Genomic DNA, 22179 nt, shown 5'->3' with positions numbered 1-22179 from the left:
ATTTTGTGTAATTTGTGCTTATACACGTTTTTTCGTTATTAAAATTTTAATCATCGGTACGTGATTTTACGAAACTAATTTCATACGTACATATTGTTAAATTTAATAACCTTTTACCAGGTGATCTCTCATAAGCATTGAATATTGTTATACTGTGAAAAATAGAAGCTGTTCCGTATGGACGTTGTTACGGTTTCATTGAATATATATAGAATTTACGTCATATACATATATCACAGATAACGAAGCGCAATCAATCTCGAAAGCTGAGATATGATTTAATAAATCGTCGACTTCTTATCTGGACTTTCTTGGCCCGTAGCTCAGTTTGCAGACACCCTTCTCCACAAATGTATCTCATATGTGCGAATGTTGGATATTTGGGGATAACAAGACCATAAGCTACAAACAGTAACAAGATCCGTCGAAATAATGTGTCGTATATCAAAAGACATCCTCTTTATTTCGCCTGCAAAAATTTTATTTTCCTAAACAATAAAAGAGAATGTCTATTCCCATATATTTCGCCAGGTTTTTTCAACCAGCTTCAATCAAATTAAGTTTGTAAGGTATAAGTCTTTGCGATAAAAGCTATTCTATTAATTAATAAGGAAATTATATTTTTATATCTAAATATCGAATATTATTACGTTTTCTGCATCAACTTTATTTTTTTTTTTTTTTAATCGATATATTTTGATTTGCTACTTTTATTTTTTCTTTCTTATGGCTTCCACTTTAGGTTTCAACTATTTTCACATTGTTACGTGTTATACACAGAAGTAATTATCATACTTCGCGTATATCTTTTGTCGTACGTTTCGATATTCCAAATATGCTAGATATACAGAGCCGATGTAGTTACTTTCATTAAGTTCTATTATAGAACGTTGCGTAATTTCGGTTTTGTCTCTTTTATCGCGGTTTAACTACCGTGGCTTTGTTGCGCAGCCTCATTCACGACGTCGTTTGTGTTCCGAGACAGTTTGCAGCAGGTCGTTATCGCTCTCGCTATCTGTTTACGAGCGTTCACTGGAAAAAGCTTACGATCGGGTCAGCGCAATTCAAAATCTGCAACCTCACGGGTATGGGAAGTTGGCAACGCATTGATAATCAAGAACCGAAGTACATAATCCTCCGGGTGCAGCTCATGACGCGGTACCGGCGGTTCTCGCAACAAAGCATAAATCACAATGCGACGAACATTCGTTACATAGCATCATGGACCATGAAATATGCGGATACTGTCCGTTCGCCAGGAATAGGCCCGCGGTGCGTGCATGTGTTTGCGTAAAGCGTATGGTAGATCCAGCACGCAATCTACCGTTGGCGAAGTGCATCTAGCACCGCGACAGCTAAATTCGTCCGATTGGATTCAGAATTATTCAGAGAGACGGGTGAGTATATGCTCGGCGAATCAAGATCCGTCATGTGATCACCACTATCAAGTTTTGGCGATTTGAAGCGTGCCTTGCCGAGATAACGCTCGCGCCCTTTGTCGTTGCCGTTTATCCCTCCGTCGACCTGCAGTCTCGTGTATCGAAATACCGCGTGGCGTATCGTAATGCGAGCAGGAGTGCTCCTGTCAGAGATGGAAAGGTTAAATGATAGCTGACATCTCCGTTCTAGTATTACGTAAACGCGCTCACGCGCCGGCTATCATTTTCCTACAACAATTATGTACAGGTAGATAAGTTTATTTTATGCACGCGTTATCTCGGCGATACAACCATCTGCGATAATCCAAACCATTTCGTTTCGCTTTAGCGCGCGGAATATTTAAATAGAAATAATACACGTGTCGTTGGAAAATCTCGACCTCGAGAACGCGCCGACTGAAAACTTTTTTACCGCGCGCCGCGTTATAGAAATTAGAAATTTCCTGTCGACGAGAAACACGAGAAGCGCATTAAGTGCCCGTAGCGAAATTATGAAGCGCGCCGCGCGGTCCTTCGAAAAATCCCGACGTACCGACCCTGATTTTATTTTCCTTCTCTATCGCCACTTACATGCGACTTACGTTCTTTTCCGAGGTTCACAGAAAAGTTTGTACGCGGAGGTTCTGACGCGCGGTTTGAGAGCTCCGGCCATAATGAGATTTCGGATGAACAATAGCGTCGTCATTTCCCTAATGCAATTCGGCACTTAAATATTTTAATAAAATTCCCTCTCCTCTCCCGACGAGATCTTTACTTAATCCGCCCATTCCGTGTTCCCGCTTTCTTCTGCTTCTTTCTCAATTTTTATCCAATGACTTTTTACGCTACGCTAACTGGCAACAACTTAACGAATTGGCCATTATTTCCCAAGTCGAGTTCTACGATTCCGCGATATATATTCCGTGTTCTTAAAATGACTGTAAGTTTAAAATAAATAAAATTGGATAATAATAGCTGTGAATCAACTTTAGAACGTAGAGAAAACAAAAGTAGACGACGCTCGCGCTCTGTAACGTCTAGTAATAAATAGAAAGGAAATAACTTATCTTTTATTTCCATATATCTATATTGTTTCTTTTTCATATATTTTCCGAGTCGACTGATATCTCCGGTCTACGGTTGTCTCTTTCCAAAGAATTTTGCGCAATTCTAGGCTTTCTTTCGCTGACTATTCAGGCACAAGCATAAAGTCGGTTACACACAGCACTTCTCCACTTTCATGCTAATTTTCCTGCTTCTATCTGCATTTTCTTCTTTCGGAGCGTTCCCAGCAATCCCTTTCTTCCTGTATTCCGCCTCCGTTTTCGTTTCCCAGTCTTTCATACGCAACCTTTGCAAAGTATACTCCATACTTGAGCATCTATTCTTATTGGCCCAAAACGAAGTTTTCTCGCTGTAAGGAGACTGCTTGCTCTATTTCCTATTTAAGTTTGTAACACTTGAGTGATTCATATCGTCAAATGTACATTTGAAATAAATTTCGTAAAGATGCGAGATTACATTTATCGGTGACACGCACGGTCAGTTTTTTAATATAAATTTGTTCTCGATTAGAAAATTCATGCTGCTTTGATTTATTTTTATGGACACATCGTTCGGACGCAAATGTAATTTAGAATAGTAAGGCGGATGAAATATTTTAAATGAAATATCCATTTGTTATTTTTTACTTTGCGGCACGATTATCATAAGATCGCGAAGAACGCGACTTTTTCGAGGCGAACAAAGACCAAATGTATGCCGTTGGACATATGTCGATAGCGTAAGGCAACCAACATAATGTGCGGATCGTAAGGTCACTATATATCAGAGAGAAAACGGCTGGATTCTGTTTATCTATTTTCACGAAAACTTACTCGAAAAGCAAGAGAACCCACCCGCATTCATAGATAAATCAAAATACAAGCCACGGAACTTTTAAGTGCCCGAAAGCTGCGCCCAAACAAACCTCATGCAGCAACTCTTTAAAAAGCAACATCATAAACATTAACTTGGACCGTTTGGAAGCCGCGAGTTACAGAATATTTTAAGATATTCTCTATTACGGACGCTTGGATTTATTTCAAATTTAGCGTGTACGCCGTCGTTAACGTTGCGACGACATGTGCTCATTATTAATTTAACGTAATTAATAATTACAGGCAAATAACTACGTTTTTTTTTTTTTTTAATAATTAAAAGTCCTTCTCACATTTCCTCTTTCTCTTATTTATCTCTTTAGTGTGAACGCGTATGTGTGTAATAAAGATTTATCATTTCATAAATGTACTGGACTCATCATTTCGCCGATTACGGCTTCGATCGTAAAATGTTGCACTCGGAAGTAATATTCTCTGCCGCTGCAAGGAAGAAAATTAAATAGTAAAATCCTACTGACAGGCCGGACATGGTTTAATCAGAATTTTAACAAAGCACGCCGAAACGGGAAAATAAAATCCGGAGTAACGTCGACGTGTGCGCGTGGGTTATACGGACCGGAATACGCGCGAGATCGATTAAAGCAGATATTACGTAGATTGATTCGACCAGCGGAACCGCGCCGAAGATACCCCGGGCGAAGGAAATTTGAAATTGAAATCCGGTTAAAATGTCAACGATGCCCCGGCTTGTTATCGCTTGAATTTTTCAAAGAGAACCGGTTGACCTGCGCGCAATCTAAATCTTTCTCCTCTTTCCCTATCGATCCGACATTCTGACTAAGCATAATTAAGGATTTAGCATATTAAAGGAGGCGTGAGATGTTCGAATTACGATAAAATCGTCGAGATGCGACGAACTTCCGTCCATCCTACCATTTCTTTATTTCATTATTGATTAATTCTCATAAAAAAAAATAAAATAAAAAATAAAAAAAAAGATAAGAAAATAAAAAAATAAAAAAATTGATTCAATATCTTTTCTTAAATTTCTTTTAAATTCAAAATTGTTTCTGCTCAAATGACCACTTTTTCTTTTACCAGTGGAAATACCTGGGAATATGAAAGTAAGGAAAAAGATAAAAGAATGACAAGAACGGTTGGGCACGATATTAGGAGTAACGGGTGGAGTCGTGCTATTTTTATTGCCCGCCACGTATTCTAGCCGACATTATATTACACTCTTTTGTATGGCCGAGCACCGGCAGCGGGTTACAATCCGACGATTTGGGTTCTCTTTTCCAACCATCTCGTTACCCATTTATCTCTTTTCGTGTCCTCGCTCGTTCTTTTTTTTTTCATTCGTATGTATATTATTATCAACTAAACTCGGAGATCGTTAGTTCGTACAAAGTAATACAGATTGGCGCGAGAGGAGAATATTAAAAACGACGCATTTAAACAATTTGATTCTACAATAATTATTTGATAAAGTCAGATTTTCTTATTTAATAGCATAACTATTTTTTGAAAACGGTTCCTCTTTAAAAGAAAAAATTTATAACGAAACGAAGATATTTATAAGAGACTCGCTACGTTTCCTCACTCTTGCTGAGTCAGTGACTTCAAGCGTCTACATTTTTGTAATGCATATTCTGACACTTCACAAATGTTCTTTCTCATTTTTATCATTTTACGTTTCCGTCTTTTTTCGAAATTGAACATTATTGAATTCCAACGTAAAAGCGAACGAGTATCTCTACGCTGGTTGTAAAGAACAAAAATATTTTTGCAACGTGTAACTATAATAATATGAATTAAACATTTAACTTAAATGTGTATCGCGAGCTTCAACATGTTTCTTGATCGAAGAGAAGACAGCGATATTTAAATACGGAATAATATTCTAAATAATTTAGAAAACCATATAATTATAATTTTTCTCTTTTTCTCTTCTTTCACTTATTTATTAATATTTTTATGGCAATTATGAGTCTTAAAATTGCTACTTTTGTACGTAACGTGGCATAATTCCTTTTACTTCTTTAAATCCAACGTCCTTTTCTGCATTCCCTATGTTTCTTATCTTTTCCATTTCTCTTTCTTCTCTCTTCCCTCATCTCTGTCTCACTCTTTCTCTTTCTCCCTTTCTTTCTCTGCATTGTCTTTCAACCCCTTGCATCATCAAGCTTAAAGTCAGGATTAGAACGCACGAAAGTACACTCTGGCGTTAAAGAATGGAAACCGTTGATCCTGAGGATCAAGAGGATACGCCCTGTTCTATTAACGTTTTTGCGAACGCAAACTTCATCTGCGATATACTCTTCTTTCAGGACTCGCGCAATTTCTCATTAGAGTAAATATTACAGGTCTCATCACGTAATGATACTGTTCGGGAGAAAATAAATTTCTCCCGGTAGAGACGATAAGGAAAATAATTTGAAAATGGAAAACGTTAGACGTTCAGTGCGTAAAATTTCGTTAAAGTCTTACAGGCATAATTATGACGTTCTTATTCATTTCTCCTTTTTATAAATGTTACAACTTTTGTTTCAAAAGCTTTGAAAACGAGAGGTGCATAAACATGAGCAACAATTCGGTTTTGTTTGAGCAAATTACACTTCCTTGTACAGAAGGAAAGAATAGAATTATCAACTTTTATACAACAATGCGCTGCTTGAATAAAAAAAAAAAAAAAAAAAAAGAAAAAAAAGAAAGAATTAAATTTTATACATTTTTCAAAAATAATATATAATGCAAATGAATTTTTTTGTATATAGAATAATATTAACAAAACTGATATTTATTTTCTCTTTTTCCCCAGAGCGATATTAAATATGGAATGGCGATGTAATACGAAATTCTATTAAAAAGCAGCGTAAATTTTATCGCAACGTATACATTCGTAATAGGCTCTGCGTTCATTTGTCTAGTATATGTATATATATATATATATATATATATACATATATGTTATACGTTTTGATTAAATTTATATTTGTTTGAGCAGTAAATATCCGGAGGCATATACTGCATTTTAACACAATTGAATTTATTTGATGTTTTTTTGGGTTATTATTACATATAGTGTGCAAAAACAACAACGTGCTACATCATTTTTAACTTCAATACATAATAATTTTACGTTATATACGTATGTAAAATGAAAGCGGTATTACGCCCGAAGACGAATATACGTAGAGCCTTGGTACATAGAAGCAAGGTGCCATGCGTAAGAAGTCACGTACTAGAAATAAAATATAATCTTGAATAAGCTACCGAGGCGCTACTTAAGAGGGAACACAAAGTATGGCGATTGAAACGGTTTAAGAAGTAATTATAAAGTTAGGAACAAAATTTTCCCCGAGAGTTAAATATATTTCATTCAGCCGTGAGCTAGAACATCATAGAATATTAAACGCGTATGTCGGATAAGAAAGATTTCGAAGTGCCTGAAACATGTATATCTGTGATATGTTGTAGTACAACGTGAACGTAAATTTATTAGGCTAATCAATGCGAGATATTAGCCTAAATGTATGCGATATCAGGTTTGATTATATAATTCAATGCTTCGATATTACGCTTGACCGAACGTCACACGTTTATACGACGTTAATTGCAAAATTTGTTTTATGTTAAATTATTAACGTGCATTATAAATTGATAATAAAGATTAATTCTTTTGTAACGAACCAGAAATGCCGATGAGAATATTTGTTATTATTTTTTCGCTTGATCATAATTCCTCGACGTTTATCGAAGTAATCGATTGTACGGGAATTGATTTTCTAGATGAATTCGCATTAATGCTCGAACGGCTTGCCGCGCATAATGTAGTGCCTCGCAAGAATTGCTACGTTATTAGCTAGTTGACGCATGACGAGGAATGAACAGAGCAAATGTCTGTGAAGGAAAGAAAGCGGTCCGAGTTCTTTGTCGCGCAGGAAGTGTCTCTAGGAGACACTTTTCTATATAGGACAGTTAGTAATTATCTCTACTTGGTAAGAGCGTAATTATTCTTTCTACTTTAAATATTCTTTTTTAACCTTATCTCTTTTATTCTCTCGGTTAAAAGTAATCGATGTACGTATAGGAATATATATATAAAGTTTCAATTAATTTACATGAGAAAGTGGTTCGGCAATTTTAATTTAAGTCACGTTAATTCGCAAATGCGTAAAAAAATACTTACGTGATTTATATTCGAGAACTGTGCGTAATAATAAAATTAAAAATTTAAACTATAATAATTTATTAATCTTTGATTTATTTCCGCCTGCATAAAAGATATAAAATGAATAAACATTAATTTTACGAGCCACGTAGAAATTTAATATTCTTGAATCTTTGTGCTTTGTGCTTGAAACTTTTTTATTGCAATAACGGATGATTAATATATGATAATTAAGTTACGCGTGTGAATGTTAAGCGAATACGAACATATTAAAAAATACATCTTATAAATAAATAATGAAATTTGTAGGCGTGCGCATTTTTATAAATAAATGCCTTTACGTGGAGCTAGCTAGTTTATACGTATTCCTAACGCTCGCCGCTATTATCCGTGATTAATCTATATTGTCAAACTTCGCAAATTAATGATTTCGTAACGTTTCCCTGACGAGTTTTGACCTCAGCAGGAATTCAAAGAGCGCCAGACCCACCGGAGCTAAACTGTCACCGTGGCAATAAATAGTTTATGGCATTACGTTTGAACGCGGCAGCTGCTAAATCTAGTTAACTTTCTCTGCGCTACCTTTTTCCGCGATGCACGTTGTTCCTTTTTCGCGGTGCAGCGATACCTCTAAACTAGAAGCTATATACAACGTTCTAATTCAAACACAGGCTACATCGGTTATCTTATCAGGGTCAGATAATTCTACGCGCTGTACGTACATCGCGAACAATTTACGTCATTAAATCGTGCAAAAATGCGCATTATTAATTGCAAGTATGGATTTGTAAATCAAAGCAAACTCTATTTCTCTATAACGTGCGCGAATTAATACCTTTGAGTGAAATTGGTATTCGCCATTACAAATTCTCAGAACGAGTTATACGTCAGTAGAAACCATAGCATGCTCTTGCCTTCTATCATTTGATCCTTTGTGCCAGTAACAGCAGCAACTACCAGCAGTTACCCTATTGTTCGTCAGATAACCGGATAATCAAATTATCGTGTTATTCACCATTTCGCTGAATGACGCCACGAAGCGGAATGTGTGGTAATCTTTCCTTAATTAACGTCTAATTAAAGATTTTTCTTTAAGCTTTAAAGTTACTTTTTCTTTTTCTAATACATCTATATGTAATTTGATTCTATTTTAGTTAATTTGAGAGTTTAAACGAATTTTCAACGAATTTATTCAAACAGAAATTTGGACTCTTTACAATTTAAACAGATCAGGAATAGTTTTTTGTCATTGATCGCCCTTGCTGTACGCAAGAGGATCAACGACGACGTTCAAATCCCGTTTATTTGATTACCTCTCGTTTAATCGAGGCATTCGGCCCAAAATGGGATTTCACCGAATCGTCCATCGTATTCGAGACCTGAGGAGCGCGTTTGTATGCGGAAGAGAAAGATACGATTAAACTGAAAAATCGATTCGAATGAGAATCATGTCTCTCATTGACGAATAATATCACTATTATTCTTCAAGAAACAATCACATTAAAGTTAATAGCTATTAGTTTCCCTAGTTAAGCTATTTTATAGAAATCTACATTTATTTAGATTACAAGCATACAGACTAGTTGAACCAATTTTCCTAATAATATATTAAATGTAAAATTCGACAAACTCTCTATTTTTATGCAATATGATGTGAAGAATTGAAAAATTTCTCTTATTTTTTTTAATCCTCTTTTATTTCTTTTTAAATTTTACTCTGCGAATTGAAGGAAAGAAAAAAATCATTTTATTCGCAAATATTTTGTTGTTGAAATATGTTAGAATAAAATATTTTTTCAAAATGTGCGCTTTTTGATAATTCTGTAGCATTATTACAGAAAAAAATAACTAAAGAGTTATATTAAAAAAAATTTTTTTTAATTAAACGCTAATAATCTGAAAAACTGGTTTTTTGAGGAAAATTTATGTTGGTTTATTTTCTACTTTTGTATGAAATATTTCCCGTGATTATAACACAAGCGTATTATTTCTCAAGATAGATCACTAATTAAACTTAAAAACCTAGCACTTAGCATATATTTCGTTTTATTTTTATCATTATACAGTTTAATTTGTTTTTATAAAGAAAGCAAAATGTACGAGTTTGAATGATAATATTTTTTAATTGGGTCGTAGACGAGATTATTAAAAAGAGGGCATGAAAAGAAAAGGCAGTACTAGAAGGATCAGCTAAAAAGTTCATGTTAAGAATGCTAATGAGGGGGAAAAGATAAAGGAGAAGCGCTGCTATCTTTCTATCTTTCTATCTTGTATAAAAGTTTGTTACCTTGATCCCAAAGTGTAAGACACTTTTAAAATAACACATAATAGCTTTGAAAAATACTTATCTCATATAATGATTTCAGTAGAACATGCGTTTCATCTGTCTGTTAATTTCAATGCCACAATTAAGCGCCCTTACCTTCAGTTTAGCAAACCACAGAACAACTTTTAAATTAAAAATTATTTGCATCTAATACGTATCAGGAATAATTTTATAACTTTTTTTTTTCAACGTCGGCTTATAGAAACGCAATATATTTTTCGAACTCAATAAGCTGCTGGAAACTAACGGCAACATCCGATAATATCTCGGTTACAGAGGCAGTATGTATTGGAAAAAAACGTAATCAAACGACGCACGCGATCCAAATAAGCTTTAGCCCGTTTGTATCCGGAGTTCCGTCTTTATTCGCGTCTCGATGTGCAACGCTTTTTGGGTGGATACGCTTGTCGGGACGGAGCGCAACAACGGTCGGACGAGATTAAATCCGGTATGAAGTCGATCGGCGCGGCACGGCGGGGCAATAATTTTTAACGGTACCGCGACTCCGATTTTACCGCGAGCGAGCGAGCGAACGAGCGCGCGCTGCGATATTTTATTACCACTTGGGCAAACAAGCTCGGGCGCTGCCTCGGCTCCACCGCTGTCGGCGTTCCTACATGAATGCACCCCGAAACTCGCGCGAAGGGCCACGGCTTTGTCGCGGGGAAAGTTTTGCCGATGTCAGAGAACTTTCGGCGAACTTTCCGTGCCGCTGTTGGATCGTGTTCCTAGATCGTCGAACCATCTAATAGACTTACATCTACGCGCCCGCGCGCGCGAACGAATCGGAGGACCGAAGTAGTTCCGCCTGGGATACGGCACCTCGCCAGGATTGACGAGTAGATAGTTCCTCCGCGATAGGCACTTTCTACGTCGTCATGTCATAAACGAGATGCCTATAGACGGCAACGTAAACATTAGAACAGCAGAGGGTGGCGATGGGCAGGTGTTGGCAGCGCTTTATCGCTGTACCCTATTTAATAAAAGCACGTCCAAGTCATAATTTCACTGCAGACTTCGACGCGAGGCCGGACAAAAGGCGGAAAGAGAGAAGCCTGGGCCCTTTCGGTCATTGTCGCGTTTCAACGCATATGCGACGAGCGCCCATCGATCTTAGAATATAATGACGTCACGGGACAATTATTGTGTAACACTGCTCGCAGTGAAAATACAAACAACGAGACGTGCGAGCTGCAACAGAGCGCTACGTATAGTTACATTTTGGCATTGAACGTCGCCGAGGGGCAGGACAGAAACGTGAGTTAGCTACGCGATGTGTAAACGCGCGCGCCCTGGAAATTTGCAAGTAAATGGCAATTAATCAGTGTCGGTATGAATGGCCCGCTGCCGTTAATTTGTCATTTCGTGTCGCGACAATTTGCATGCGACTGTCCACTGGTCATCGAATTTGCTGTTGCGCCGCGCGTGCAGCAACAACCACCGGCTAGTTTCTGTAAAGCACCCTTGTATTTACGGGAAGCTCTTAATATTTGCGTGCATGTAATGAGAAATGCCGGTTATTGTGCTCACAGTAAATTCCACCGACGTAAAAATTACAGCGAGACTTTCTTTCTGTTTTTATAATACGCTCACTTTATATAGAGACTCTCTTCTATTACTTCTGACTTTTCAATAAATTCGGAGAGATGAAGGCTTTTACTTTCTTTCATACCTGTCCGTTTGAAGTATAAATGTAAAATTTACCAAAGTTTTATATTACTTTTTCTTTTTTTCTTTCTTTTTACTTTTTTTTTATTTTTTTTTTTTTTTACTATTTTAGTAAATCTTATATTACTTTGCTTATTTATTTTTTATCATATCCAGATAACGATATTCGAACTTGAATTGCAAGATTGTGAAAGATAGAGAAATATAATGAAAAGTTCTTGTATATTGAATTCTGCCCTCATCATTCGTCTTTGGAAAAGCTTCGATACTTTTTAGTTCAAAGGAAAGAGAATCTCTTTCCGCGATACACATTGCTGTCGCCATCCATGTCGATGGCGAAGAAAATTTCGGAATACCTCGAAACTTTATCGGCACTCTTTCCGTTAGTTCGAAGCGCGAAAAGCGCTATCCGCGGCACATGAACGGTTTCCCTCGCTCGGAAACTTTTATTTCGCCGTTCCGCCGACATAGACTACAGGAAAATCGAGGAAAAAAAAAAAATGTGCGGCGAAGAGAAAAAAAAGTAGGTACGTGCAGAGATTCGTCACTTTCAATAGCGAGTACCTCTGCAGGCAAACTCGGAAACGGCAAAATATTTCTTCATGCGAAAATGCGCGAGTTTTAAATAATTTTTTCTTAATAATTTATAGTTTAATAAGTGCACACGTCACAAAAAGTTATTATTAATTCATTTTCTCCTTACTTTCCCTACATGCGCACAAAATAATAATATTTAATTAATTAATTAGCATTGAATTAAGCTACATATTTTTCTTACCGTTTTCACGAAAATCTAATTTCACTTGAGGGAATTGTTTGTATAGAAATTTAGGTGGAAAATTATTCGCGCTTCAAAAATTCGAAGACGGATAAGTCAGACTTTTCGATCTGAATACACGTCTGCAGGTTTGAGTGAAGTGCTTCTCTCATCTTCCCGCAACACGTTTTTCATATTCCGTTGTACTTATCTGAGTGCTTCATACGCGGCGAGTACGGTGCTTCTCCGTTATTTTCCGTGGCCCGTTATCCTCTTTGCATTAAGCGTGAAATTCTCAATAAAATCTATGAGAATTTCTTAAGACCGGATAGAAAAAAGAGAGGCGATACGGAGAGAACGGGTGTGTTGACAGTGGTCTCTGTAACTTCCCGATGAATCGGCGGGCTCGGTTTAGCGAACTGAGGAAGTGAATTTCTTTTTATTCCGAAGTATTCGGCTGTCGTCCCACGGCGTACGCGCAAGATCGATTCCCGCCGTTTCCACTGTTGACTGCGAATGCATTCGATGTAAAATGCAGAAAACGATCAGCGCGGTATACCGTACGAATAGCAGAATGTCAGGGCTGAGAAGAAGGGACGAGGGGAAAGAGAAGGAGATTTCAGAGTTTGAGTTCGAGAATTTATGGAAATGTGTTTTTCCGCGTTGTGAGTGTTGGCTTGCAGGGCGGCGCGCATTTTTACCGTGTTTCCTTACAATCACGAATATATTGCCGGCTTTCTGCAAAATTGTTAAAGCAACGCTCGATTACATTCGCTAGAACGTTACTGTGAGCCGAATTTTTCAATTCTTCGATTACGAACGGTATTATTAGCGATTTTTGTTCTCTGGCGATAAAATCTTGCAGCATATTTTTCTGCATTTCAATTTTCAATGCGTTAAAGAATCTAATGAAAAGACGAGGTTAAGAAGGTTGAAAACTTTCAGTATTAATTACTATTACGAAGTTTTACGTAAGACAAATAAATTATTAAATTAATTTATATTTACCGTAACTGTTTGCGTGCATAAACATAATTTTCTTGTCTTGCGCTTATTTTGCGTCGGAATATTCGTGCGGTGCACACCCTCATACACGCTAAACTTTTTTTTTTTATCAAATTAAATTTCTTTTTCTTTATAATCCATAATATTTCGGCAAAAAAAAAAAAAAAAAAAAACGAATATTGAATCTAATTTTTACTTGTTTTTCTACTATTTTTGTTACATAAAATTGTATAGGTTTCTGATGCAGAGAAATTGTTTAGCTTAATTAAACATAATATTATTTTCTAGTTGTAATCAATTTATATTCATGTATATTAATTTGAATAATCAGCCGTATCGATATATTAAATTCATTTGCATAAATAATTTACTTATTAATACGTTATCAATTACGATAACCTTTCGTTTGCATATGGATATGGATATGAATGAAATATTATGTTAATCTTGAAGGATGAATGCCCACGACGAGATTAATAGAAGCGCGCAGCATTGATATCTCCTTTTACAATGAAACAATTTCGCCCATCCATTGAATTTAAGCTATGCTGCGAAATGTCCGACGCGCGTAAAGTCCGAAGCTCGGTATCATAAATTACGATACGGTAAGACAGGGATAGGCAAAACAGGCTGGAGTTGTAACAGGATGTGCACTTTCTAACTTGATTATTGCTTCCATTCTTGTTTACGCTACTAAATATTATAGTTCGAATTGTTCCACTCTCCGTTCCTTCGCAAATACTCTAATTAGAATTAAAGAATGTCGAGAGCTAATTGTCACGCTACTATTACTCATTTTAACGCCACTATAATACTGCACTACGTACGAATAAATTAATAGAATAAGCACTAAGCAGGTGTTTGGCCCATGATTATTTATGAATTTACGGTGTCATCAATCAGTCATGCTACAATCACTGACGCGGTTAATGAGGATAAAATCTACATAGAGATGTTAAAGCACCCAGAGGCGTGTGTACTGTGCAACAATCTCCAGGTGCTATCGGTTTATCAATGTCGCTTAATGCGTTTGTTACATTCATCGAATTAATGTCACGTGAAATTAATTCCATTCTAAGTGAGTAGAGAACGCGGGCGCGACAATTGTCGTGCTCCGTTCGCGTCGGGACGCATAATTCCGGTTTACTTTTGCTAACGAAAGAAATGCCGAAGGCGTATAAATACCAGTAACGTAGATGCCCAATATCGAAACTACGAATAATACCGGTTGACGCGACGTAACCCGGCATCCTCTGGCGGATCGATCGCGAGCGCAGGGTGCGATGTGAGACTTGAATTCATTTAGTCAATCTCGCGCGGCGGTGATTCGGCCGCGGTCCGCACAAACAGGAGCAAATTATTGTCGTACCGGCGATAATTGAACACAGCCACCTAATAAACCGCATTCGGATCGCCGACTCTTCGCGGGTGGCTTCGGGTCGAGGCAATTACAACGGCGACTACCGGGGTGGAGAGGGGGGGAGGGAAGGGGGGAAAGGAGGGAGCAACGCCCCGCCGGAAACGGCGCATCAGCCAGTTTGCAGTAACTGGTATAACATTTACGCCAGAAATTAATGCCGAACTCGAATAGACCCGCAGCCGCACGCGGACAGGAAGTAATCGCATCGGGTCACGGCTAAGCTGGAAAGTTTATTCGATAATAACACGGGTTCTGTCGCGCGCGCGCGACGAACTGCTATTGCCGAAGTTAATTTATGGATCAGCGAGACGCGTTTAAAGCTTTATTGGAGAAACTTCGTTGCTTCGACGTTACGTCACTTACCTGATGGTGTAACCCGGGAATTGGGATCGGTACACGCGCGCATAATGAACTTTCCGATACGTTGATATTACGCGAAATAAAGTCGCGTCCCTCGTGACGCTGCCGCGATATTCGGATGCCCGTTCGATTTTTTACATTGACATATTTATCTCGCGGCTTCGTCGGGGCGAATGCGCGCGCTAAATGAACGCGTTAAGCCCCGCAAATTATATACGTCAAACTTTATGAAATTCCGACTTCTAATCCGTTCGACGGCTCGCTCTTTCGCAACTCGTCGGTATACGTTTCAATAGCTTCAACGCGATAACTCGCGCAAAGTATACAATGACGCGCGGGAGTTTCATATTCCGTAAGTCCGCCGTAATACATAAATCAAATATTAAAGTAACCTCATACCCTTATAGTCTGGCTGTTTAAATTCTCGCTGGATTATAAGTTGTTAATCCGTGAAATTATATGCAACATATATAATATGTGCCCGAGCTCTGGGAATGTCAATCTCCGGCATCCGCATAAATATGATTAGAGAAACTATCAAGGATAACCGCTGCGCAGCGGAAACCGGCAAAAACTTGTTCAATCTCCCGTAGCGGATTACTCGGTGGCGAAAGGTGAAGGCGCTTCAAAGTGAAGCGCTCGGTTATGCGGCGAGGTCGGAAATATTGACGCAACATGACGACGAGGAGTTTATGCGGGAATCGGATCGCAATCGCGAGTACGTCGCGGTTATCGACAAGTTGCTCATTCGCGTCTCGAAACCGGCCTGTCTTTAACGAGAAACTTTGGCGGGAGGGTGGGGACGCGCGGGTGGAAATACGCGTGGCAAGTTTCCGCGACGGGAAATTCGAGCGTAGCGGCAATCCCGATACGCTCGGGAGCAAAATCTGGAAAACCAAGGCGAGTATCACCGAAGGCAGCTAAGATCTCTAAGCAGCCGAATCGCGGGAATTTATTTCAAATGGTTTCGGCGACGCAAGTTATATATCAACGTACTCGAACGTATAGCGTAGATAAAACCGCACTTCAGAAAGTTCCCGATACAGCTTGTTACACGGCGACATTACCGAACCATTAACCACGCTGGGGCGTGTAAGTAGTCGTCATCGGACAATGGCACGGCGTGGTGAAGCTTACCGAAACAGCTGTACGAAAATGTATCGCCGTTATTTGTTCCTCGGTACTTTCCACCCGCACCCGCGGTTAGGTCGCAGTCGCCCCGCTGCACTCGGTGTGCTCAATTTGCGAAGATAAGACCGTGCGGCTAACCCGAACGGCCTTAAAGAAAAAGTTAGAAACACATAAGGCCGTAATCCGTGTGGGACGCTAAGAGAACTTACTAAGCAGAAGGTTTTCTTTCCCGACCAAGTTTCTTGGTCGAACCGATACGAGCGAACTTAACTATCTTAAATGTTTTATATCGGATGTGATCATCGAAAAGTTAAAGATACTTATCTTTTCTGTTTTTTTTTTAAAAAGAAAAAAAAAATTGCTTGACATTGCTAGAAAAAAAAAAAAAAATTTGGATACGTTTTGTAATTTAATGTGATGTAATTTAATGTTAATTTAAATTAATATTTTGCATGTTTCTTTGTCTTGTAATATTTTCAATAATAATTCTATGTACGCGAATTTTTAATTGAACGTAGCACTTCTCGCGTTTTAACACGCTTATGAAATACTTGCCACTTCCGGTGATTAATTGGCGTATATGCGAATGCAACCTCAAAAACTCACTTTTTACGCGCAGCCTAGGCGATCACGTCAAATACATTGTACCGTGATAGCAACTTCCATTCTCGATCGGTTCGCCGTCGATGCTCAATATCGCTATACAGACGGCTTAATGAAATTTTCGAGGGTTTCGACTCTGCTATAAATTTCCATCGCCGACAGCGATCTCGTTCGCTGATACACAAAACCGGACAAAGTCGACGCGGAGTCGAGAGAGAATACTCGTAACTTCATTCTCGACTCATCGTAATTCAGCCCGCATGTACGACCCTATTTTCGTCGCAATGATTAAGATCGCCCGATTTATTCTATGGATTTATATCCGCGCGAAATGCAATCGTACGTCGCTCGGGGAAAAGCTTTTGAATGTTCTACGTGACTCGCGATTTCTATACAATTCTTTGTACAATTCCCTACAATTTGTCTCGAAATTTCGATCGCGCGATAAATCTCAAGCGTTACTTTAAACACCGCGCCTTGCACAATCTGTCCGAACGTCATCGATCCGAAAACATGCACGTCTCACACGAGCCGGGATATTATCTATTCTTTATATCTTCGCGACGCAGCTCTCCTAGAAGCACGAGAAAGTGTGGTCTTATGCACATCGTGAACTTACCCGGTCGTTTTCACCCTTCCTCCCGTTCGCCGTTCGTATCCCTGCGTCATCCAATTCCCGTCGTTCGCGGTGGTGCGAGAACTATTCGAGCAAAAGCGACCGGGTAAATATCTTGCAGTGCCGGTAAACGAAATTGAATAAACATTTTTCAGCAAATAGAGCCGACAATGGTACGAATTTAAAAGTCGCTGAGACGAGCACAGGTGGTTCCCCTGCCGCTGGAAAAAGCGCCGAACGGAAAAATTGCATTTCGCTTTCCCTTCTTACCCCTCGTCTCTTCACGTCTCGTCTCTCCCTTGCACATTTTTCGCTTCGTCACCCCCTTACCCTTCCCTCTCACTTTCTCTCTCTCTCTCTCTCTTATTCGTTTTTTTTTTATCTCTCCTCTGTCCACTCCCGCTTTTCGCGCCGTGAGAACCACCCCATAATCTCCACCTTCGCGGGCGACGAAACCGTCAGCGATGTAATCGACTTTTGTGCCGGTTATCCTTCGATTCTCGCTTTGAATTGGTTATAAATGCTAATGCGCGAGCCAGCTGCGATGCAATCTCTGTGAAATAACGTTTCAACATGAGATGTGCAGTTTTAAATTTGACGAAATTCTAACGAAATTCCATGAAATTCCACAAAATTTCATGAAAAGGTAGTATGCAATACGGTACGTCGAGCAAAATCCGGGATAAACGCTGTGGAATATGTACATTTGGATTTATTTTTATTCAGCCTAATTTTTCCTCCGCATTGTTCTTTTCTTTTTTTTTATTTATTAATTTAAGCTACACATATTATTGCCAATTTTGTATTAAAAAAAAAAAAACATTCTATTTAAATATATCTGATCAATAAACGTTAACTTTATAAAAAAAAAAAAATCGAGGTTAACTTTCTCGAGACACGCTTCTATCGTCTTCAGAATAAAGGTGAGCGGCGTTTGTTACACGCCAATGATCATGTAATCTTCCAGCGGCGCTCTCACGATGTGCTAGCTCGAACGGAATAGCGATAATTATTACCGAGAGATAAATAATAAATGTGCACTAACGGTGGAATATTAACGATCGTGATAGAACGCTTGTCAGAGACGCGGGCTCGTAAATAAGTCGTAAAAAACAGGGGTGGAGGGTTGCGAATCGAGACGAGAGAAGGGGAGATCAGATCCGATTTACGATCAGCGGCGTGGCTTGGCAGTTTGTTCTGCGGCGGGATCGTTTCTTCGCCGTGGAGAACGAGAGCCGATCGAGCGCAACGATTGATCACGGCAAACGATAAATTAGCGTCGAGTTAGTATCCGCGCTTACTTCAACCGTACTCGCGCGAATGTAATTGCCGAGAAGTGGTTTCGTCGTACGGAACCGTGTATATTATGCATATTTAGACGGCTATGAATGCGAACGGCCAGTAAAGGGTGCATTTTGGGCAGATGCTCCGCTATTACGCGAGCGAGCAAGCGAGCGAGCACCGAATCTGACTTTCTTCCGCTATTACTAAGCTCCACGGCGGCACTATTGTTACGACCGCTCAGGCTGGAATTAATTCCCAGATATATAATTAGAAGATTCTGCCTAATTACGAGGAAGATGTTTGCGTCGGCTGAAGTGACTCGAGCCGCGATATCACTTCACGTATATGATTTTCAATGTATTAGAAATATTGCGGCGCGCTGCTGGGCGCGGATCATCCGCCGACTTACGCATTATGCAAATCACTTTTTCATGAAAGTTTCAGAGCCGAGCGTATCCTACGGACTCGAGTCTTAAATCACGGCGGAGAATAAAGGAGACAGTGTCGCGGGATCGGTTGATCTTGCTATGCATTTATGGATGCCGAACGTACGAAGAAAGCAATATTTTCCGCGCGGAATCCATCGTCATTCCTCTCGATCCGCGGGCTTCCATTCCGTCTATCGCTCGCCTCTCGATTCGTCTCCTCTTCTTCTTTTTCCGTACTTCCCATAATGGCGGAGTCTACCATGACCGTCGATTATTGTCCCCGTTGGAAAGCTCCAGGTGACCGAGTGCAAGTACACAGGAAAACACGTAGCTCGAAAGTTTCCCGCGATTTCCCCCAGGGCCCTCGAATAATTCTACGTCGAAAGTCCTTCTGGAATTCAACCGTCTTTCTTAGGACGTCGAAACAGTCACGGGCGAGCAATGTCGGGATTCTCACGAATTCCGGCTGGAAATAAAATTCGCTCGAGTGCATTGAATTCCCCGATATTACGAAAGCATGAGCGTCACCCGTAAAAAAAAAAAAAAAGAAAGTGTGAGTGACGTATAAATAATTCGACGTGTTCGTTTTCTCGCGCGGCGGGCATTAAACAGTTATTTCGAGACGCTGGGTTAATGTTCTCGAGTATCTTAACGTTAATTATTTAACGTTCTCTCGAGGAAAGCAGTGTAAGTAATCGAATCTCTTTTTATACTTTCAGAGGCCAGCGGAGCATGAAAGTGGCAACGTTCTTGAGCTTCAAGCAGACCCGGAAGACAACGTGCGATTTATTTACATGCGGCGAACGCGAGCACCCTCCGCTTGTAGCGCATGAAAGACGCAAGTAAATTACTGGTTCGACTTCGGGTGTACTAATCGGCTTTTCCAGCCTGCGGAAAGTCCAATTCTCTATAGAGACCGTTCGCAACTGCCCGACGGTGCATTAAAACGACGCGGAAATTCGTCGAGGACGAAGAGATAAAATAAGGAAAAAGCTTCGCTAAAACATTCAGCGAGCGCGAACCGGCGTGAACCGGCGGACGTGCATCGGACTTGCTTATTACGGAAATCCAGTTTGTTAGAATGAGGCTTTGAAGTTTCTATCGCTTGTCGACGAACCGTGCTTCACCTTCTTCCGTTGCCATTGGTTTTTTTTTTCTTTTTTTTTTTCCTTTTATTTTTTCGCCACTCGGACTCGAAGGAAAGATGGGAGAACGGAAAACCGAGCGGCTTCGCATTCAGACGGTAAGGGGAAAGTTTAAGTGACTCATAGAGACTCTTTCGAAAATTTCCTTCGTGCCGTTCTCCAAGTTTCTGTTTTCTCACTGGAGGAACGAGAGGGAGACGAAGGGAGAAAAGATTAGTACCTACAGTTTCTCGAAGGCGTTATTTTTCATCCATTTTCCACGTGCTGTGCAGTAATGCACTAGTCGGCATAAAGTAACACTTGTATCCCGATTCATTTACTAACTTAAATTAACTCATATAACTCAGACTCTTAACGCCGCAAGTTTATGTCGCTCTGTACGAACTCGGCGAATAATGAATAATTATTCTTATAATGTCATTGTTCCGTGACATTTTCACTCCCTTTTTTTTCTTTTTCTCCCACCCGCTTACTCTTTTTTTATTTTGTTCTATGAGAAATCGAGCGAGGCGTTATTAATTAAGTAAAATTTTCTATATTACGCGTGTGATATTTTATCTTTCGTAACACTATTAATTACTGCTAACTCCGTTGTCTAAAACTAATTGCAATAATAATACAAAAGTAATAAATTTATAAATCGGTCTTGAAAATATCTTTCTCTTTGGGAACACTTTTATAATATTAGCCATCAAATTTCGCAACAAAGGGTAACTCTGAGAGGTAACTAATATCGCCGAACATATTTCGGACATCAATTTTTGCTATAGAATTCCAATCCACATTCCAGCCAGTAAGATTCTATGGAAAAATGACGGAAGTGTCCGCGCTACGTGCGATCGAGCGTCCCTTTGCTGTCAGAGGATCCTTCCAGGACATCATTCAGTCGGGCGATTTCGACCGCGCGTCGTAATAAAAAATCGACAGTGACGAAGATCAAAGTGACATCTGGCCGGATGACGTCGGCGAGTCTGAGTGGTGATCGAAGAATTGCGAAGAAAGATTCCGTCCCCTAGATTATAGTCGGCGCGAAACTCCAGTCATGCGGCTGTGGCGGTTGGGTCTACGGGATTCAACGAGGACGCGCGTACGAAGAAAACCCTGTTACAAAACTCGATTTCAGCCTCGGGCTTCGCTTTACGCTATCGCGAAGTACGGTAATCCGAGATAATTGCACGCGCCCTCGGGAACGAATAAGCAAATAGCGAGCGAATTAGCGTGCGCGCTAAACTGAAGATAAATAACGAAGTGCTGGAATCTTTGGCATGCTACCGTGAGTCACGGATTATCGCTGAAGCCGACGAGTCTCTCGTCTTTGGCAATCAATTCCGTTCGTCGCTGATAATAAAGTTGTGAGTGGCAAATGTGTGCGCGCGGCGATATTTCCAACGACAGGACCCGGTGATTTTTCAGATGGGAAAGAAAAAGAGAATGGAGAAAGACAACGTTAGACATTATAGAGCTTACGAGGGCTTTAAGCCGGCAAACAACGGCAATACCTCGTCTTTGAAAAGATCGACGTCGGAACGCTCGAAGACGCATCCTTCTCGACAAGTGAGATGTTTGTGCTTCGGCGGCGTGCCCGACAAAGCCAGCCAGCATTCTTTCTTGAAGGGGTTTATCATAAACCTCGGGATATGCGCGCTTCTCGTGGCCTACACCCTTCTGGGCAGCTTCATCTTTCTGGCCATCGAAAGCGGGACCATCGACGGCGTTGGCCTACAACAAAGGACCCTCGCCACGACGATAGCCGGAAATCAGCATACCAGAAGGAACACCAGCGCTTGGATAAAGCAGGTGAGAAATATTGCGCTATACATTTTTGTCGTAGCTAGATTTATGCTTTTTCCTCTTTCTTTTTTTTTTTCTTTTTTTTTTCCTTTTTTATTTTAGTAGTAAATAAAGTCGGTAAGCTAATAAATAATTCCGTTATCTCTACTTCGAAAAGCATCGCTGCATTTTTA

General features: G+C 39.7%; 1 protein-coding gene and 1 long non-coding RNA gene across 5 annotated transcripts in view; one reads left to right on the top strand and one right to left on the bottom strand.

The window, feature by feature from the left end:
• Window positions 1–22179, top strand: part of LOC139106499 (TWiK family of potassium channels protein 7) — a 226966-nt gene that overhangs the window by 146151 nt on the left and 58636 nt on the right. For 2 of the 4 annotated variants that reach the window (XM_070663330.1, XM_070663329.1), the window contains one exon: window positions 19790–22012. In XM_070663330.1, coding sequence (XP_070519431.1) covers window positions 21629–22012 — 384 coding nt within the window. In that variant the 5' untranslated portion in view covers window positions 19790–21628. The remainder of the gene's footprint in view (window positions 1–19789; window positions 22013–22179) is intronic. The other 2 variants (XM_070663332.1, XM_070663331.1) reach the window with 2 other exon arrangements.
• LOC139106502 (uncharacterized) overlaps window positions 1–22179 on the bottom strand; it is an 84677-nt gene that overhangs the window by 32689 nt on the left and 29809 nt on the right. The gene's annotated exons all lie outside the window — the stretch shown is intronic.

Source organism: Cardiocondyla obscurior, linkage group LG11 (genome assembly GCF_019399895.1).
Source record: "Cardiocondyla obscurior isolate alpha-2009 linkage group LG11, Cobs3.1, whole genome shotgun sequence".
NCBI classification, from domain to species: domain Eukaryota; kingdom Metazoa; phylum Arthropoda; class Insecta; order Hymenoptera; family Formicidae; genus Cardiocondyla; species Cardiocondyla obscurior.
This window is presented reverse-complemented; position numbering and strand designations above follow the sequence as displayed.